The 19551-nt window shown below is 42.1% G+C and overlaps 2 protein-coding genes across 2 annotated transcripts; both read left to right on the top strand.

Annotated features, from left to right (window-relative positions):
• The first annotated feature begins 1876 nt into the window (after positions 1-1876).
• casq1a (calsequestrin 1a) lies at positions 1877-10568 on the top strand. Its single transcript, XM_076745326.1, has 11 exons — positions 1877-2241; positions 5571-5664; positions 5970-6070; positions 6241-6352; positions 6605-6678; positions 7928-8058; positions 8154-8199; positions 8283-8337; positions 8589-8689; positions 9035-9109; positions 9944-10568. The coding sequence occupies exons 1-11, from the start codon at positions 2005-2007 to the stop codon at positions 10277-10279; spliced, it is 1362 nt and encodes a 453-aa protein (XP_076601441.1). The 5' UTR covers positions 1877-2004; the 3' UTR covers positions 10280-10568.
• A 2589-nt stretch (positions 10569-13157) lies between these two features.
• Positions 13158-19011, top strand: LOC143328770 (uncharacterized). Its single transcript, XM_076744082.1, has 4 exons — positions 13158-13545; positions 13826-13974; positions 14184-14277; positions 16053-19011. The coding sequence occupies exons 1-4, from the start codon at positions 13287-13289 to the stop codon at positions 17003-17005; spliced, it is 1455 nt and encodes a 484-aa protein (XP_076600197.1). The 5' UTR covers positions 13158-13286; the 3' UTR covers positions 17006-19011.
• The last annotated feature ends 540 nt before the right edge of the window (positions 19012-19551 follow it).

Raw genomic sequence — 19551 nt, 5'->3', positions numbered from 1 at the left:
CGAGCATACAGAGCAACTGGTCGAGGATTTTAGTCTAGATTTGAATGAAGAGCGCCATCTATTGACCAGGGGAGGAAACTGCTGCAGACATCAGTGAACTGAAGTGAGAGATCTCTATAAATCTCATGTGAGAAAGTTCAAACTCCACACCAGAAGCCTTTTTTCGCAGGAGACATTTTGACTTGTCATAGCAGGAAAGCGCGGGTGTTACTAATAACATTAACAATTGCTCTGTTCTCTTCAAGTGATGTGATCTGACAGTGTGACAGCGAACCAGCATGCAGAATCATGTATTAACTGTTTGGTGAAGTGAGAAGATGAGAATGAAAGCAGAAACGAATTTCCCACATGGATGTCATGGGTTGTCATGTAGGTGTGTGGTTTGTAAACCCTGTTTTCAATAATCATGAAAGTTAAAACAGCTGTTGTGACATCACTGACTGGGATGTGGCCAAAAGTGTGACATGCTTGAGAGTTTCCACCAAGAAGCAGAGCAGACTTACAATTAAGTAACCGAGGGGTAGCTATTTGAAATAAATGCTCTGGTGGTTTGAGTACCTTTAAAAGCAAGCAATAGTAAACTACAGTGTCTTGGTACAACACGTTTTATCGCTCCATTCATTTAAGGCATGTGTGCATGAATTGGCTCAAACATTTTGTCATCCATTGATAAATTCTCCCATCTTGTCTGATACTGCAACAGAAAATGGTTATGCAAGCTTTTACTGAAGATGTAATGTGACGACATGAGGCGTAAAACACTCCCATAACACCCCATCTAATGTCACTAACTCACACACATACAGTCAGTGCATCTTTTGACCACTCCCTTCAAATCAGGTCTTTCCGCTTTAATACCGTAGGCTGCATGTCCTGCTGCAGAAAGAGGGATGTGTCATGGACTTGTGGATGGGGTTGGGGGGGGCAGCAAAACGAGCATTACGATACCATGTAGACTGTATTTATTTATAGCTACCTCTTCCCTTTCAATTTGTAAAGTAATATCATATGGGAACATCTGAAGCATACATGCACACATTGCACAGGACACACGTGTACTGTATGCACGGATGGATCAGACTCAGAAAGATCCAGAAAATTGCCTCATGCCCCCTCCCCTGTTAAACTCTATGTTTCACTTTCTTCTTGAGTCAGGGCTAAGTGACACCTATGCACTGAATCCTCAGCAGGTGCACCACCCACTCCTCTCCTCACTCTCTCCATGTCCCTGGGTGACCCAATGCCACATTCTAGCGCTTGCACCGGTGCCAGCAGCAGCAAATCAGACACCAGCACCCCCTCCTGATATGTACTTCTCTGTCCTACATCCATTATTTTTAGCTGGGGTCCAAGGCTCCATCTACACTTAATATGGGAAAAGACTGCTTCATATTCACAGCCACCTCTAAATCTATCGTATCACCCTTTCTTCATTTGGCGCAAAGCAGAGAGGCTCAATACACACACAAGCACATCCCATCCCTCTTTGTCTCATTATTCCCTGCTTATGCACCATCTCCCTCCCTCAATCACTGTCTTCCCCCTTTTTGCACTCCTGATGGAGAGAGAATGAGCGCAGGTTGGTCCTCATCTCCTCACTCCACCCACTTTGACAGGTCTGCAACATACACACAAACACACACTCAAACACACGCGCGCGCACACACACACACACACACACAAAAAAGCTGTCACCCCAGCAACCACAGCGGCCCCCACCTCGTCTTCCCCATGCTCAGTAACACCCCACATAGACATTCACTCACACCTATGTCAGACAGGCCCTGCCCCTCTTGCACCCTGTGCCTCACTGCCAGTTGCCCATGTGAGGTTTTTAATAAGGTGGATGCAGGAGTTGGTCTTGCTCTCTTCTGGGTGACGCGGATTGGAAGGGGTTCTCCATACTTTTACCAAACTATTTTGCTTTTTTTTTTGCCCCCCACCCCTCCCCTTCGTTTACTTTCTGAAACTGCAAATACATCTACATTATCTTAGAGAGGAGCCATGAAGTGGACCTGGGTGCTTGTGGCAGTCTTGCTGTCCTTTGGGGGGCTATCATTGGGTAAGGAGAGCTTGGACTTCCCAGAGTATGATGGAAAGGACCGTGTCCACGACCTCAACGCCAAGAACTATAAGTCTGTGATGAAGAAGTACGATGTCATGGTGGTGTACTACCATGACCATCCCGGATCCAGCCGCGTCGCCCAGAGACAGTTTGAGATTGAGGAGTTGGCCCTTGAGGTGGGTTGAGATGGGAACTGTGGATAGATTAAAGAGGATAGCTTACCGATGAGGAAGCAGAGTAACTAGTGCTGGATTCAGAATGCAAAGCACACAGTCTTGAACTCAGCATTGCTGTTTGGTTGGAGTTTGGTTGGAGGTTCAAGTGAAGTTTGTGTTTGATACTGTGTACTGTGTACTGATACTGTGTGTTCTGGTTTAATCGAATCTAGTGGCACAGATTTTATTATTATTATTATTATTGATGTGGAGGAACTTAAATTTCACATAGAAGTTTAAGATGTAAGTGGAAAAGGTGGAAAGAGATTTTTATATATAGTAAATGTGTAACTTGTGGTTACAAGGAAAGGAAAGAGAATATTTGCCAACAGAGATGCATATTTGTTTCAAGATTTGAAATGTGTTAAATGTGAAATTGAACACAGAGGGAGTTATCGTGGGTAAGTGATGCTACAAGGTGGAAAATAGCTTTGCTGGATTCAGAAATGCTGATAAGCGCAGTCCCAAAAATGTGTCACAAGCTTGCAGTGTGTCGTCAGTGCCGTCCACCGGAGGCAAAGAGCTGAGCTGTGAAGACCCAAGATATCATTTATTCTGGCAAAGGCTGAGCTTGTGTACATTTGTGTGTGAGCGTGTGTGTGTGTGTGTGTGTGTGTGTGTGTGTGTGTGTGTGTGTGTGTGTGTGTGTGTGTGTGTGTGTGTGTGTGTGTGGGAGCTGATGCACTTAACACACCTCTATCAGTAGCAGGCACACCTCAGGCCTCCTGTCAGCTTGGTTACTCTGCTGTTTCATCACATTCCTCACAGACACATGACATCATCATCATCACCAATTCTCTGTTTACTGAAGGAATCACAGGATATCATAATGTCACATACTGCCATGCCACATTTTCCAGGAAAAGTTATATTTGCATGTCATGTGCTCGTCAATTTGAAAGCAGCATTTTAACAGACTCGATATTATTTGAAGAAAGACTGGACTTATATCTGCTGTGACAGTTGCAGTTCTATAAAAAAGTGATGTCTGATTTATGGAATATGGATCATGTGGCAACCAAATTTTATAGCATTTGGCATTGCCACTACACACAGTACAGTAATGGCTGTTGCCTTATACACTTGATGCATGGTTATATTTTCAGGGGAGCTGTAAGTATTGTTGGTGGTCTTGGCGATTAAAACCAAAGTCAAAACAGATTTGGGCTTCCAGCCAGTAGGAAGATAACGACAAATAAGTGATCAATACTCAACTGTCTCTCCAGTATATTCAAGCTCTCTCTCTCTCTCTCTCTCTCTCTCTCTCTCTCTCTCTCTCTCTCTCTCTCTCTCTCTGACTCATTATTGACGGCTGCCAGTTTAATATGGAAGGAAACATTTTACACAGCAACTAAATCCATCAATCAACAAATTATTACAAGTAATGTCAACAAAATAAATGAAATGAGAGGAAACTAACAGTAAAATGTCATTAAGAAAAAAGGCAATAATAACCAAAACAGAGAGAGAGTCGCTGCTCTCCTTAACATGTCACAACATCTCTGGCATCTCTGTGTGGGACCATCAGGTCTCGGCCTCAGGGCTGGAGGCCAGCACTGGAGGTTCTGGCTCCAGTAGTGCCAGCTCAGCTCTGCGCTGTGATTGGCACTTGCAGTACTGTACTTGTCAGCGGATCCCAGAGCTCTGAGCATCACTGCCACCTCGCCAAAATAGTCCCTGGGCTGGTGTGGCTTCTGGCGCTATATTTATCCTGAGCTGCTTTTGTGGTGGGTCGAGTTCCCTGACGACTACTTCTCCTTATGAATGTATTATGATTTACATTTGATGTGGTTTTATTATTAGTAACAGACTTCAGCAAAAGGCTCAACATCTCAGAGGTCAAGGCTCTCCAGGGGTTAGTAAAAGTTAAATGAAATATGACACGCTGAGAGTGCGGAAGTCATAATTAATTGTTTTCTCCCTCCTGAAACAGATCATAGATAAGTACACAAGTAAGCTATCTCATTAACTCAGCACAAAAATTACATTTTATCATACGCTGTGTTTATATTTTTGCCATATATGCATGTCTCGCCTTTTAAAACATATAGCTGCAGTGCATTCTGCATGCTGTGCATCATGCTATGAAATCCCATCCCAGATGCTGAGGCTTTAGGTTTGACTTTACATGAGGAGGTTCCATTTCTCTGAAAACATGAGAGCAGCCACATTTCTGCAGATACACATTCTGAACACCAAGGTCCAGGACAGGCAGATACAAAGCTGTGAAATGATTTCACACTATATCTATCAAAGAAACAGCAGCAAAAAGATATCACGATACACAACCTCTGATGTATCAATGCAAATATACACACTTATCTGTAATTTACCTCTCGCTTGCAGATTTGAAATGTTTTAGTTTTATTTAAGTGGTTATACAGGAAGATGGGAAAGAATTAGATTTTTTATTCAGATCTGTTTCTTAGAGTTTATCATCAAATGCATCCTTGGATCAGTTGTTTGGATGGTATCAAGCCTAACCCACCTCACTCACTTGCCCTTTAAAAGTTTATTTTAGCCTACTGAAATGCCAAACGGTTGAGGTCTGCGAAAAAATATAGTGACATGCAAAAATGGTACTTAAACACTTCATTTCCTTTTACATTATATATGTATATAATTCCAACTGTGTATACTTTGGCATTTTATATATACATATATAACTTAAAATACATGTTTTTTTCATATATGCATCCTGGCTACAAACTCTAAACTGCTTTACTGTGTCCCACCCATCTGCAACTCCTATCAAATTAAAAGAAATCCCATGGATTATCTGCACTGCAACCTGCAAGACAGCCTGTTTAGTCAAACTATTTATGCCAGTAAAAGCAGCTGCTCGAGATCTCTGACACCGGTGTGTGTGTGTGTGTGTGTGTGTGTGTGTGTGTGTGTGTGTGTGTGTGTGTGTGTGTGTATGTGTGTGTGTGTGTGTGGGTGGGTGGGTGCTTTTCCCCACCAAACACACTGAGACAGCCCTCGAAACACTTCCTCAATGCAGTCCGGCTGTGAATGTGGCAATGCCATTGGTGCAACCAAGTGTCAGTCATGAGGTTCAAGTTTCATACAGATTTAGAAAGTGCATAAGCAGCGCTCTGAAAAGCAGGCTTTTATGGTAATGAAACTACAGAGTGAAACAACTTTGTCAAAAAGGCGTAAACGTGCATGAGATATGGACACAGACACTCATTTTACTGCATACTCATATAGCCATGTGGTCTCATGTTTTATATACTTAAACTGATAAATCATGTCATCAGTTATGTGACAGTGTATTTGTTTTACAGCTTGCAGCCCAGGTCCTGGATGAGTTTGATGATGAGGACATTGGAGTCGGCCTCATTGATGCAAAGCTTGACAAGGCCGTTGCAAAGAAATTAGGTAAACACTCAAGCGAATATTCACAGCTGCTTACACTTGTTACTTAGGTCACTATGCAAAGTGAGACCAGCCAGTATCAGTGTCTCAGCTATTTGTCAGAGTCAAAATAGTAATCTATAATGGCAAATCATTTGGAGGAGCCTGTCTGGCTAGAGATAACGTAGTGCGGTATGGCCTCCTTCCTGTTCTTAGCGATGATAAATCTAAAAATGTGGGAAAGATGAGGCCGAACTGTCTATTAAGCATGTGTGACCTTTGCTGTGGTTGGAGAAAAAACATGTAATACTTCTACTCTCTCTCCCCAGGCCTCGAAGAGTCTGACAGCGTCTTCATCTTCACAGACGATGAAGTCATAGAATATGATGGCGAGTTCGCAGCAGACACTCTTGTGGAGTTCATCTATGATGTTCGTGAGGATATAATCTCCCAGTTAATAGCCTGCCTTATTTTAGCTATAAAAAGTCCCTGAATCCCAGTTTGTTTTCTTCAAAGATGACCCACAGAATCTGACTCTGGCTTCTTCTTTCTCTGACTCCATTGTCTCCCCCCTCTCTCCTCCGCCCTCCTTTTTTATAGGTTCTTGAGGACCCAGTGGAAATTATTGACAATAGTAGGGAACTGAAAGGGTTCGAAAATGTTGAAGAGGACATCAAATTGGTGGGCTACTTTAAGAGTCACAAGTCAGAACGTAAGAATCTGTACTGCGATGGCATGATAACCTGTTGCTTGCTTTTCAAAATTGCTCATAATTGCATATCAGGCAAGCGCAACAGAGCCCAGGCTCACATTGCTTGAGTTGACTTTGAGCTGTGGACTAATTTGATTTTTACAACACACCAGAAGCTACATTAATGATGAGAGCAACAAGTCTACGCTCTTAGATATTTCATACAGGGGCTGATCTACTGAAACAGCTTGATGGATGCCTGTAACATTTCAGATTTTGAGGCTTTTGCCGATGCTGCTGAAGAGTTCCATCCTCACATCAAGTTCTTTGCCACATTCAGTCCCAAGGTGAGTAACGATAATTATTAACCTAAGTTTGATCGATACACTGAAAAAAAAACATAATAAGACTGGCTGGAATGCAAACGAGTGCTTGAAAATTGATTTAAAACATGATCAGCTGAGTAATCAGACGCTGAACTAACTTAAAAACATGAAATGCCCACAGCTGCTGAAACCAATACCAACAGCAAAAAGATGCTGAAAGGTTCCATAGAGGTGAGAGAGAGAGGTCGTAGTTGGGTGATTATTCTCTGTGAAATTGTCATTATAAGCAGTGTATGTCATGATGCAAATGGTCATTAGATCCATTGCTGACAGAAAAATATCAATTAGTGCAGCTTTAACATGAGAGCAGACGTTAAATGATCAAATGACCAAAGATCAAGCCTTGACGCACTCCACGAGGAAGCTTAGACCTCTTCAATGTTTGACCTTTGATGAACACAAAATGCTCTGTGGATGATGATTCAGAACAGACTTCATTTCCTGTATTTACCGTAATAATCCACTGCATCAAAGGGTTTTGAAAGTCTGGTTTGTAATCCAGTGCAGAGTCTAGAATGTGTAGAATGGTTCCTCTGAAACCTACTACTGGTATTTACAACCCAACATGATGTTTGTCACAGTTTAACTGATGAATAAATACACCAGTTTCCCTCAATCATGGTGGTACATCAAGTGGACAATAATTAGCATCTATTGCAGTCACCTCTACTTTTAAACAGGTGTAACTTCAATGTCAAAGGATACAGCAAGAGAATGGAGAGATAAGGGGAAACACATGAAGTAGAGTGTAAATACCTGTCTTTTTAAAGTTCATCATCAAATTGCATTTTATTTCATCTTCAGCAGAATCTTTAAACCTAATCACAATTATTCACACATCTTCATATGAAGGAACTTCAAGACCTTCATGCTCAGTTGATAGTTAGCTGTCCTAATGCTAATATCATTTTTTTGGATCACTTACGTTGATGTGGTTCTTATCAGGATCAAAACAGCCTCCATACTTTTCCTACACCTACAATGCATACAGCGTCTACACAACAGACTTCATTCAAAACTGTAGACTGTAGATCTTCCTCAGTTAAAATTTCAAATTCAGATTTTGCCCTCAAACAGTCAAAATAGTCTGAATTTATTCTAAAGCACTCATAACTGACGTAATATTTTGTGAATGAAAGTGAACATCCTTATGGTTCCCAGGTCTTTCATGCTCCGGCATTGGTTCTAATATTTTGCTGGTGTGTCACAGATTGCCAAGGCCCTGGAGCTGAAGCTTAATGAGGTGGACTTCTACGAACCCTTCATGGATGATCCAGTGGTCATCCCAGGAAAACCTTACTCTGAGGAGGAGCTGGTGCAGTTCATCGAAGATAATGACAGGTGAGCAACATTACTGCTATCTCAGGAGGTACAAGCTTAACCTTCCATACTGAAAAACAGCACACGTTCACTCTGATTCCTCTGTGCTTTTCAAGACCAACCCTGAGGAAGCTGCAACCACACAACATGTACGAGATCTGGGTAAGAAAGCTTTCAGATCAGATGACAAACTCCCACTCCAAGTTCACCCCAGTGGGTTCACTTTGTTTTCACTGTTTCCACAGGATGACGATGTTGATGGTGAACATATCATTGCTTTTGCAGAGGAGGCTGACCCAGGTAAAGGAACCCTGAACTGACTGTTAACCACCACCAGATTATGATGGATTTATAACCAGTCACCAAGAGCAAATCAAGACAGGGTTACATGGGGCAGCAAAGAGGTTGCAGGAGGTTTTTGGAGACTATCCCCTGCAGCTAAAGAGTAATAAAAGGACCTGCGGATCCCCAGTACCACCATTTTGCCAACCCACTGTTTCTCCCTATAATAACTTTGTCTCAGTTTCACTGTTGTCCTCTCCTCTGCTCAGATGGTTTTGAGTTCCTTGAGATCCTGAAGCAAGTTGCAGAGGATAACACAGACAACCCTGACCTCAGCATTGTCTGGATTGACCCTGACGATTTCCCCCTGGTGAGAATATAACACCAGGAAGCATGCTGAAGCACACTGAAACATAATCTTCACAAAGGTCACAGTTCTTTGACTGACACTGTCTGATAATAGCAGGATTAATCAAAATCAGCTTGGACTTCTTTCTGAAAAAACAGACTGTGTTTCCAGAAAAAAACAAACAAACAAAAAAACAGACTTGTGTATATATATTTATATTGTTATATTTTGTACTTCTTTAATAGCTTACTTTTAATAGATGTGTCATACACCAACTTCACCAAAACAAATTCCTCGTATGTGTAAAATCGTACTTGGCTATAAAGCTTTTTCTGATTCTGATTCCGAAATGATTTTTCCCTCCAGCTTCTGCCACACTGGGAGAAGACCTTTGGAATTGACCTGTCCTCTCCACAGATTGGTGTTGTTGATGCTGATGATGTGAGTCATATTTCTGCGTCTTGCTGAGCTCTGTAATACACATATACACAAGACGGAAATACCAACTGGGCAGAGTGGGCAACTGCCTTGGGACCTCAAGGCCCATGAGGCCCCAGGTTATTTCTGGTGCTATCATGTTGTTGTTATTTGATTAATTATAACTTTGACACTAGATAAATACCACAAATCAAAACAATAAGGACCAGGTGGTATCTCAGTAAAGATAGTCTGGTTTGTTTTTGAGACTCTGGGTAAAATTGGATGGGAAAATGTGCACATCTGCGGGTTCAACAGGGGCCCACAGGTAGGTGTTGCACGGGGGCCCTCTTGCAGACAAATCTGACCCTATATAGACCCACACTGTATCTATATTGTTTTGAGTAAACAGAAGCTACAATAAAACTACGACCCTTCTTAAAACTGTCCCCTTAAAGGTAACCTATGGAGTTATTCTGTAAACAAACACACTGTGTGTATCTTTGAGGTCTAACAGTGTGCTAAATGCCTTTCCTTCCTCACAAAACACGTGCAAAGCAGATTTTTTTTGCATATTTTAGATCGTTCCTTGCTTACGTCCCTGTTTCGATAGCGTAAAATGTTCATCTTCACTGTGTTTGTGGTTATATTGCAAATATTGATTGCGATAGCGTGTAATATCGCATTGGCGGTGAGCCTGTGCAACATGCGCGTGTCCTGAGTATGATGAAAAGAAAACAGGGGCCTGATTGTGAAAACATTTCTCTGTAGAGCTATGAGTAGTCTGCCTTCAAGGCTTTTGCCTCCACAGAGAATCCACAGTGGAGCTGGTTTCATTCGCTCTCCTTCACTCTGCAGGCTGACAGCGTGTGGATGGACATGGACGATGGCGAGGATCTGCCATCCGTAGACGAGCTGGAGGACTGGATTGAGGATGCTCTGTCAGGTGAAATCGATCCTGATGATGATGATGATGATGATGATGATGACGACGATGATGATGATGATGACGATGATGACGATGATGATGATGACGACGATGATGACGACGATGACGACGATGATGATGACGATGATGATGATGACGATGATGACGACGACGACGATGACGATGATGACGATGATGATGATGACGATGATGATGATGACGATGATGACGACGATGATGATGATGATGACGACGATGATTATTAAATCATTAAGTCATAATTTGCTCTTTAAGTCTGACCAATGCAGTTTCAAGAGTCAACATCATTAACTCTGTCAGATCGTCCTCTTTTTTATCTGGTTCTTATTTTGAACTTGTCAATTCATTTTGATATCACATCTTTTCATCATCCTCTCTCTGCATCTCACCATAACAATATTCCAATACTCGTTTATCCCTCGCCCCGACATATCTGCGAATCCTCCATGTAACAAAGTACTTTCTAAGATCCCACGTTGCCTTATTCCCACATGTAACACTGTCTGGTACAATAAAAAAGAAATTCCCTCAAAACTTCACCATCTAGTGCTATTGATTTTCAGATTATTAAAGATTTTATTTTCCAAAATACTGGAGGGGTTTCAATGTTGTACACATTATGTCTGAGTCCATCTGTGGAGTCTGTTGCAGTTTGAATGTGTTTTACTTGTTGACTTATTTCCTTGTTCGCCCGGTATCGAAACAACCTAAATCAGATTCAAGGGTGCTAGCAGGCTTTTCTGACGGGTCTTAAGTATCACCAGCCTACTCTGTGAAATCAATGTAACGCTGTACACTGAAAGTGCTGTACATCATATGGATGTTTTCTACGATGATGAAATATGACAACAGCCATATTCTATTTTTGTAACAAGAGAAATTTAACTTACTGTAAAGTCTTAAATAAATGACAGCTTGGACAGAAACCCCATAACTGCAGAGTTTTTTAAAAGTGTTTGTGTTTGTGTGTGTATGTGATTGTATGTGTGAGTGTGTGTGTGTGTGTGTGTGTATAGTGATGTCCAAAAAGCAAAAAGCTACTATTTTAAGATTTCACAGCAGCACAGACAGTGCAGACAGACTTTTTTTCAACATACAAAGCCTATCAGCGTAAGCCTAAAGCGTATTAGGATCATCTGAATCAGTCAAAAATATAAATCCATAAATAGCATTTTTGAAATAAAGCCTTAAGATTACACGGCGAATCAGAAATGGACTGAGGTGTTTTTTTTCTGGGTCGGCACCTGCCCTCTATCCTTTGAATAGTGCACTCATACAGTGTGTATCATCTGATCTATTTTTCTACAGATATCTCCAGCGATGGGGGGTTGGACTTGATAAACCCATAGTAGAAATTTATGGTTATGAAAGAATGTCTAATTTATGCTTTGATGTAATTCTTGACCAGACAGGTCTCAGAGTCTTTCATGCTCAGCACGTTTTATGTTGGGAGGCTCCTGGGTGTCTGAAGGGAACGATAAGATGTCGACCTTGTCTCTGTTCCAGACTCCCCTGATAATGGAAGAGTCTGGGTCTTGAGTAACACACACATATATTGTCGGTGGTGTGATTATATGTGATTCTGTATGACGTAGGTAGGTACTTACAAAGCTGAGCAAATGTAATGTTACTTTGAGTTTCTGGTACCTGACTGCATATTTGCTGTGCCAAAATCTTCTCTAATATCAGATTTGTTTTGAAATAAACAATTCAAGAACAAATGCTCATCAACTTTATTCTTTTATTCACCGAAGTGAAGACTGACAGAAAGCACAAGGTTGAAACAATGGCAGCGTCATACATTTTGCAAAAAGTGTCAGACCAGAGACATTCCCCACCAAAATGTGTTTAAAAATCCCAAATTCTATGGGGAAGGTTGCGTTTTTCAAGAATCCACACAAAAACAGGTTTACAGAACAGTAACACAAAGCAAAAAGAAAGTTCAAGGCCAATGTTAAGTGGGGCACAAATGCAAATAATGAACACAAAAGTGGCTTGAAACAGCAGCTAATTGGGTTCAGGTTGCAACGCAGCATCATACTGTAGATGTGGACACATTTTCCCATTAAACTGTATATACAAATCCCAACTGTTACGTGTCAAGCCTGCAGGCCTGCGTGTGTGGAACAGCCAGAGGTGAGTTTTGATCCACACCAGCCGAGAGACTACAAATTACACGGAGAGAAAACTCAATTTGCAAGTTCGACTTGCAGTTTATTGTCAGTGTGACACACTTCAAATTAAATTTCACGCTAAAATCTTCTCCCAGCCTGAGGATGAACTGCTGCAGAGGCACAAAGTGTCTGGAAGCCGAGACACAAATTAAGAGGCTTTTTTTAATGGAAAGTTTGTGTTGTCTGTTCTTACCACCAACATGGTCACTGGTCCACTTTAGAAATATATCTCCTACATGCTGCACTAGAAAACCAAATAAATCTCAAGACCGTATTAATATTCCACTATGATTAACAGTAAGTACACAGTTTATTTAGTTTTCATACATGCACGCATAGCAACTAATTGTTTAGCTCGTTAGTGTCTTCCATAATGGACAGTAATGTGTATTGATTTTAATTTTTGTACTCAAATAAAGCCACTTCACACAAAGATATACTTTTACAGTTTGGAAAAAAGGCAAAAGCACATAAATGCAAATAAAACTAAAAGAAAAGTAAATAGAAAGAAAATATTTTTTCGCTGTAAACTATCTCAAACCAGAGGATGCGCGACATTTCTTCGTCGGCGTACGCCTGTGGTGCACCGAGTGGGCGGAGTCTGCACGCCATTTGCCAGTGATCTCAGACGGCAGAGATAAAAAAAACAGATCCAACCACGATCATGTGGACAAACAAGTCGGACGAGACGGACAGGACAGACAGCTGCTGAATGTCGCTCATAGTCACATAAAGTCAGACCACCCTGTAGCCCGACATCTGTTTAGTCAGCTGACGATCATGTATTTGTTAATAGGTTAAACACCATTTGAACGGTTTACGCGTTCACGTGCTCACAGGTGCACCGGCGTACTCAAAATGGAGCGGACCCTCTCTCTTCTGGTCTCGCGCCCCCTCCCCCCGCGGTGTTTGGCGCTTGCGCCAACAGGAATCACGCCCCTTTTCTCTGCAAGCCATGTGGCAGTCGTTGGTAAATAAAAACGTTTGCTAATTTTCACTTCCACGTTCACCTGATTTTTGGCTAAAAAGCGCTAACTTCCGACCAGCTGGAGCAGCCAGAATGTCTTCGGGCGTCATGAACCTCCAGGCGCAGGTGGAGTCGGTGCTGGGAGCGCTGGTCAAAGCGGCCACGGTGGAGTTAACCAAACTGTTCGAGAGCAGCTACGGAGCGTCGGCGCTGGATGTGGATGCGGGCCGCACTGACAACAAAAGCGAAAATGAGACATTTGAGACGCTGGACAGTTTGTCGAGTGGAGACACAAAACGTAGCATCGGCGTGCAGGTGGACGAGGACATTTATTCGCCGTTGGAGTCTTGTGGTATGTGCTGTGACTTCCTGTTTACGTCCTTGGCTGGGCTGCAGGACTGATGCACGAGGAGAGTGCGGACTAGTTGCTCCTAAAGCCTTTAGCTGCATGATGAAATTAGCAACACGGTCTAACAGATCTTTAATGCAATGAACGCACGTTAGTCGTGATGCACACGTGCCTTTATATCTTGCACTTGCTCTGTGTTCGTTCCTAGTTGTTGTACTGAACTCCTGCAAGGAGTACTCCATTGCAAATCCGTTTCGACCCCTCCCCCCCTTCTTTTCCACAGGTCCGCTTCATAGTGATTGTTTGAGGGAATGCAGGGAGGAGGAGGAGGAGGAGGAGAAAGAGGTGGAAGGATCCCTCATTCCAACAGAAATCCTCCTGGCTGAAGATAATGATCGAGTTGACCCCGACAGGTCGCATTTGAATGAACAGGTCAGCGAGATTTTACAAGGGTGCAAGTCATGCGTGAAATGTTCACGAACAGGCTGAGAGCGGCTTTGTGACTTATGCATTAGCGTGTCATCTCGGCCGGCTTGTCATAGCAGTATGGATTATTGTAGTAGTTCTTGTTTAATACCGTGATTTTAGGTTGTTGTCATGACTCACACTGCGCACATTTATGATGTTTCCTCCTTAATCAGGGTGTGGCAGAGACTGCAGATATGGTGGAGCTGAGCAAGTTTGAAGCAGAGTCTCAAACTCAAGCTGATCATCAAACAGAAGCTGTTTTGCCTGGTAAGCAAAAGGACCGCAACAGTGAGTTGAGATCAATGGATGAAAGACACAGACAAAAGGTCTGGAAGCACGAGAGTGAGACAAATTATACAAATCAAACTAAAATATATTTGTGGAGGATTTGAATTGCTGACTACATGTTAAATAGGTCCAACCTGAAACAGCACCAGCTTCCCTGGGCCTGAGCATGTTACTGGCGTAAAGTGGAAAACTGTGCTGTGGTTTGACGTGTCCACATTTCACATTTTTTTTGGAGTCGTGCACGTCAGGCCCTCTTGGCTAAAGGGGAAAATTCCGACAACAAGCGAAATACGACAACTGAGATCTGGGACAGTTGAGTGATTACAGGACAGAATTTCGCTTTAAACTTTAAACAGCTTGAGTCGTCACTTCCCAAATGCTTACTGACTGTTGTTAAAGAAGAAGTGATGTAACACAGTGCTAAACATGCCCATTGATAGCCTGATTTTTTTTTGTTGGAAGCCCAAGAACATGACTGGAGAAATCTTCAGTTCACAGATGTAGAATTTATTCAGGTCACAGGTAAAGTAAGGCAGCGCTGGGCTCGAAGTGACAGAGAGCGAGCCCAGACTTCCGGGTGTATACACATTTTATCTTCTTGGGCTGGAACTTGCCCCGTACAGAGGTTGGACTTACATGCGATCACTCATTGGGCAGTTATCTCTGACGTGAACAGGCCAACCAAAGTTCATGTGAACTAACTGAAATATAATACAAAAGGTGTGTGTGTGTGTGTGTGTGTGTGTGTGTGTGTGTGTGTGTGTGTTGGTTTCAAGGCGTGTATCTAATGAGACAGACGTAACCTTGACAGGTAAGAAAGGATTCTGTGGGCACATCTGGTGTCCGTCTTATCAAGTAGAATGCCACAGTGTTCAAACTAAGGAGTATGATTTGCAGGTTCATATGAGGACAGAAAAATACATGAATACAAGAAAAGGGAAATAATTCACAGTGAGTAAAATGGAGCCTAATTATAACACCATGTTCCAATTTTTTAAGAATCAGGGGTTGTGGTACTGCAACCGTCGGCAGTTTAGACTACACTCTACAAATTTTACAGGAGGAAGTGGGAAATGTGATGTGAGACATTCATTAGGCCAGTGTAGGTCGGAGAGCACAGTATTTGTCACACTAATAATAATTGTCAGAAAGCAGAGGAGTGATACAAATCATCCGAGTTATGTTTGTGTTAAGTTTTTTCCTCACTTGTGCTTTGTGTTCTTGATTTCTGATAAAATATGGCTTTTTATTAACAAACTGAACAGTTCAGCAGATAGAAACGGACAGCATGATGAGGCGCACTGAGAATATGACAGTGCTGTGCTACACTTCCCCAACACCTTAAGCCTGTCTTTCTGATTTTGGCTACACCTGTGGAACAGGTAATTGGCTAACTTTAAATTTAGGTATTGTCCATCAAACCTTGTGGCAGCTTGTTTCTACCATATGGTCCGAGTAGCATTTCCAAATCACTTTGACCACAGCACAAGTCAGAACTGAAAACCATCAGATTACTGGAAATGCTGTAGCAAGGGGATCAAGAGAGTACAATCAGCTGAATAAACCAGGAAACACTGTGAAAGAGGCAGTTTTGTAATAAGTTGTGGCAGAAATACTTCCCATATCCGATCACCTTATCATTTTAAGATAGATGGGTGAAGCCAGCAATGTTACGTATTTCATGCCTGAAAACAAGCCGAATGAGAAAAGACTGGCGGGGACGTACAATTTATTTATGTTTTTTTTCTCTGCAGGGACATGGACAGACACATTAAAACAGGGATCTACGCAAAGCTCTCCAACTCAACAGAAGCCTCTTGTGATCCAGCCGGACACACAGAATATCATTTCTGGACAGAAAGTGAAGTTTGTTTGCCCGTTGATCCTCAAACCAGAGTCTCCAGCTCTCAAACCCGAGAGTTCAGAGAAACCCGTTCAAGCCGAGCCTCAGCAAGCCTGTGTCAGCACCGCCAAGGGCACCGCCTACAGTCCATCCCCATCTGATGGAGCTGTGACTCCTCTTCAGGTTGGGATTTGGGAACGGATCCACACGCCAAAGGAGACAAAGGACGATCTCCACATGAAGCTGAAACTGACTTCTCCAGACAAGAAGCTGATGTGTCCCTGCACGGTTCAGCTGGTGAATGTGCTCACAGTGCCCGCGTCAGAGATGGCGCTTCAGGATGATACTGCTAAAGGCCATGATGTTAAGCACAAAACAGGCAGGCCTCTGCCCAAAGACCTCCGGCGCCACCAAGGTCTTCACACAGGCCATCGCCTCTGCTGCTTCATCCCCAGTGAAAACGGCGTTTGGCGGCTACGGAAGGTGGTCACGCATTCCCGCGATGGATACGTCTGCAGTGTCTGTGAGAAGACGTTCAAACGGAGGAAGATTCTCCGGCGGCACGAGCGCTTTCACACCGGAGAAAGACCATACCCGTGTTTGGTGTGTTCAAAGACGTTCGCGTTGAGGAAGAGCCTCCGCCGCCACATGAGGTTCCACACCGGGGAGAGGCCACACACCTGCATGCAGTGCAGCAAAAGCTTCCGTCTGCGAGACAATCTGAAAGCACACCAGAGGTTTCACACTGGAGAGAAGCCTTTCGCCTGCACCACCTGTGGCAAGATGTTCCGGATTATGAGGAACCTAGAGAAACACCAGTGTGAGTTCTTCGTTCCGTCGTTCAGGATGATAGCTGGCTTGTAGCCTTGGAAAAAGTGGCCCGTTTTGGTGGTTGTGCCATTCTCTACCTCAAACTGAAGACACTGTATGGTTTTTGTACAAGACTGTCATGCTAGTTGTGACAAGTAAAGTTAAAGCTATGAGAGAAACAGAAACCATGATCCAGGCACTCAGTCCTTCCAGAAAGGTTATATTTTAATGACGGATTAGAAGGTTTGCAGTGTGATGGGTCTTTTTTTTTGTTTTGTTTTGTTTTGTTTTTCTTTTTGTTTCAGAAACGTGTACTACTGATGGTTTTTGTCTTATATTCCTGGTTCTTACTCCTTGCCATAATTTGTGGAGCTATAGGGTGACTGTAACCATGTACAAAAGTTGTACAATTGCTTGGCACTTTTTAGCACCAGATATTTTGAGAAACACATGATCTGTCTTCATGGGATCCCTCCACCGAGCACAGTTAACCAGGCCTACTACATATATGCAGACGTACTCTGCTGCTGCTTGGAGACTGTTGTGTATGATGATGTTTCTCACCAGTGTGGAGGACCAAAGCTGCCAGAATTAAAAATAAATGAAGGATGAAATGTGACATAAGTTAATATTTCTTCCTTAATTTGTTTCTGTATTTATTTACCTTTGTATTCATCCCGTTGGTTTTCCATTTAATTTATTGATTTTTATATATGTATTTATGTGCATTTTGCCTTTTCCTTCCTTTTTATTTCCCCAATCGTATTTATTTCTGTTCTGCTTCTGTTTTGTTTTTTTTCCATTATGCAATTCATCTTCAGTACGTCAGTGAGGGGGCTGTCATGCAAAATGTGTCAGTGGGTCCACTTTTCGCCTGCTGGTTGATGCATTATACTTGCCTTGCCCTCCACACCGGTGGCCAGGCTCACTGTGGGTCTTCAACTAAGAAGAGACCACATTGGTATTCTCAGAAGTACTGCAAACTCACGCCGGTCCTGAGAGCACAGCTAAAGTAACTTGCAAAATAGCAATGAATGCATCTGAACTTGATCAATTTACTATTTATCAGGCCATAAATGAGATAAGAATTACGTTGGAAAAATATATGCTGGAGGCTGTTTCTGGGGCAAGGGCCTCATTAATTAGTTAGCTGCAGGGAGGACTCTGCAGTGAAAGTCAGTTAGCAGGCTGAGAGTTAGCTGCATGGTTGACTGGGCTAAGGAGCTGCCTGCAGCTACCGGTAGTGGTTACTTTGGCAACACTTCAAACTATATATAGTATAAGTCATTGAGGCAGAGCAGTCGGGGGACATCGCAGGGGAAAACCAGAAAATGTTTCTCCATAAAATGTGATCCATATTTAAGTCCTGGTCCAATCTGCTGTAAATCACCTCAGTCTGACAGCAGTGAGTCTGAGACTGTCTGATTGCCGATGGTGTTGACCCCATGACTCACTTTGGATGACAGACTACTCGTGCATAACGAAGCAGAAATGTAAAAAAACAAAATACAATAGAAATAAAAAAAGTCTGAGGAAGTAAATGGGATACAAATGGAAAATAACACAAAAATAAATGCAGATAAATAAGTACATTTAGAAATGAATAAATTGAATGGAAAAGTAAATAAGTGAATGAATCAAGAGGTAAATATATATGGACAAAAGTTAAAGTAGAACTCTGATTTTATGTCATTAAATAAATAAAAGCTGCTTTGTTTTTGGTGCATTTAATAGAATATTCATTTGTTGAGTATTTATTTTTTATCTTGGCAGTTTCAGTCCTCCATATCCCTGCCAACCTTTCCTGTGTCCAGCTTATATATGAAGTACTCCCACTGATGTTTGTGTTGATGTGGATATTCGTTGATATTAACTGTTTCATTTTTTACTGTCCACTTGCGTCTCTTGTCAAAGTGTTTAGTTTTGTATTCCTGTTATGATCACCGAATGTTTGTAGGCTTCTTTCTGTCTGTGCTGGCTTTATAATAACTTTTAATGTTAAAATACTTTGGAATAACATTTTTCTTTTACATTAATAAAAAAAAGACATTTTTGGAGTACACCGTTGTTGTTGTTGTTGTTGTTGTTGTTGTTGTTGTTGTTGTTGTTGTTGTGAACCCTCAACACACTGCATTCAGTGTGAAGCACCTAATATAAAAGGTTTATAAGTTGTATATGAAGGTATAAAATCTCAGTCTTCCATTCTGAGCTTTGTTACCGTCAAAACTTTGTGTTAAAAGGTCCTTGAATTTGAGAATTCCTATATTTTTGCCACCAGGGTTCCCATCATGCTTTGGGTGATGAAAACAGGAAGTGTCATGTTGCCATGGAGCCAGTGAGTTAGAGATGTATTCAATGATATAAGGTAATGTATAATAGTACTATACATGAATGGCTTGACCTTCACGTCGCTTTTTTATTTCATATTTACATTTTAGTGAACCTACGCTATGAAAAGTAATTTCAACGAACTGCTAGCAGGTCCTGTTTTCACTTTAACCATCGATGGAGCCAAGTTACAAACTCAGGATTAACCACTTCATACTAAATGCGATGGCGACGATGACAGAAGATCTGTCATGTGTTTCTGAGCGGATTTA

This window comes from Chaetodon auriga, chromosome 12 (genome assembly GCF_051107435.1).
Source record: "Chaetodon auriga isolate fChaAug3 chromosome 12, fChaAug3.hap1, whole genome shotgun sequence".
Taxonomy (NCBI): domain Eukaryota; kingdom Metazoa; phylum Chordata; class Actinopteri; order Chaetodontiformes; family Chaetodontidae; genus Chaetodon; species Chaetodon auriga.
The sequence above is the reverse complement of the archived record's forward strand: the minus strand, read 5'-3'. Positions and strand labels throughout refer to the sequence as shown.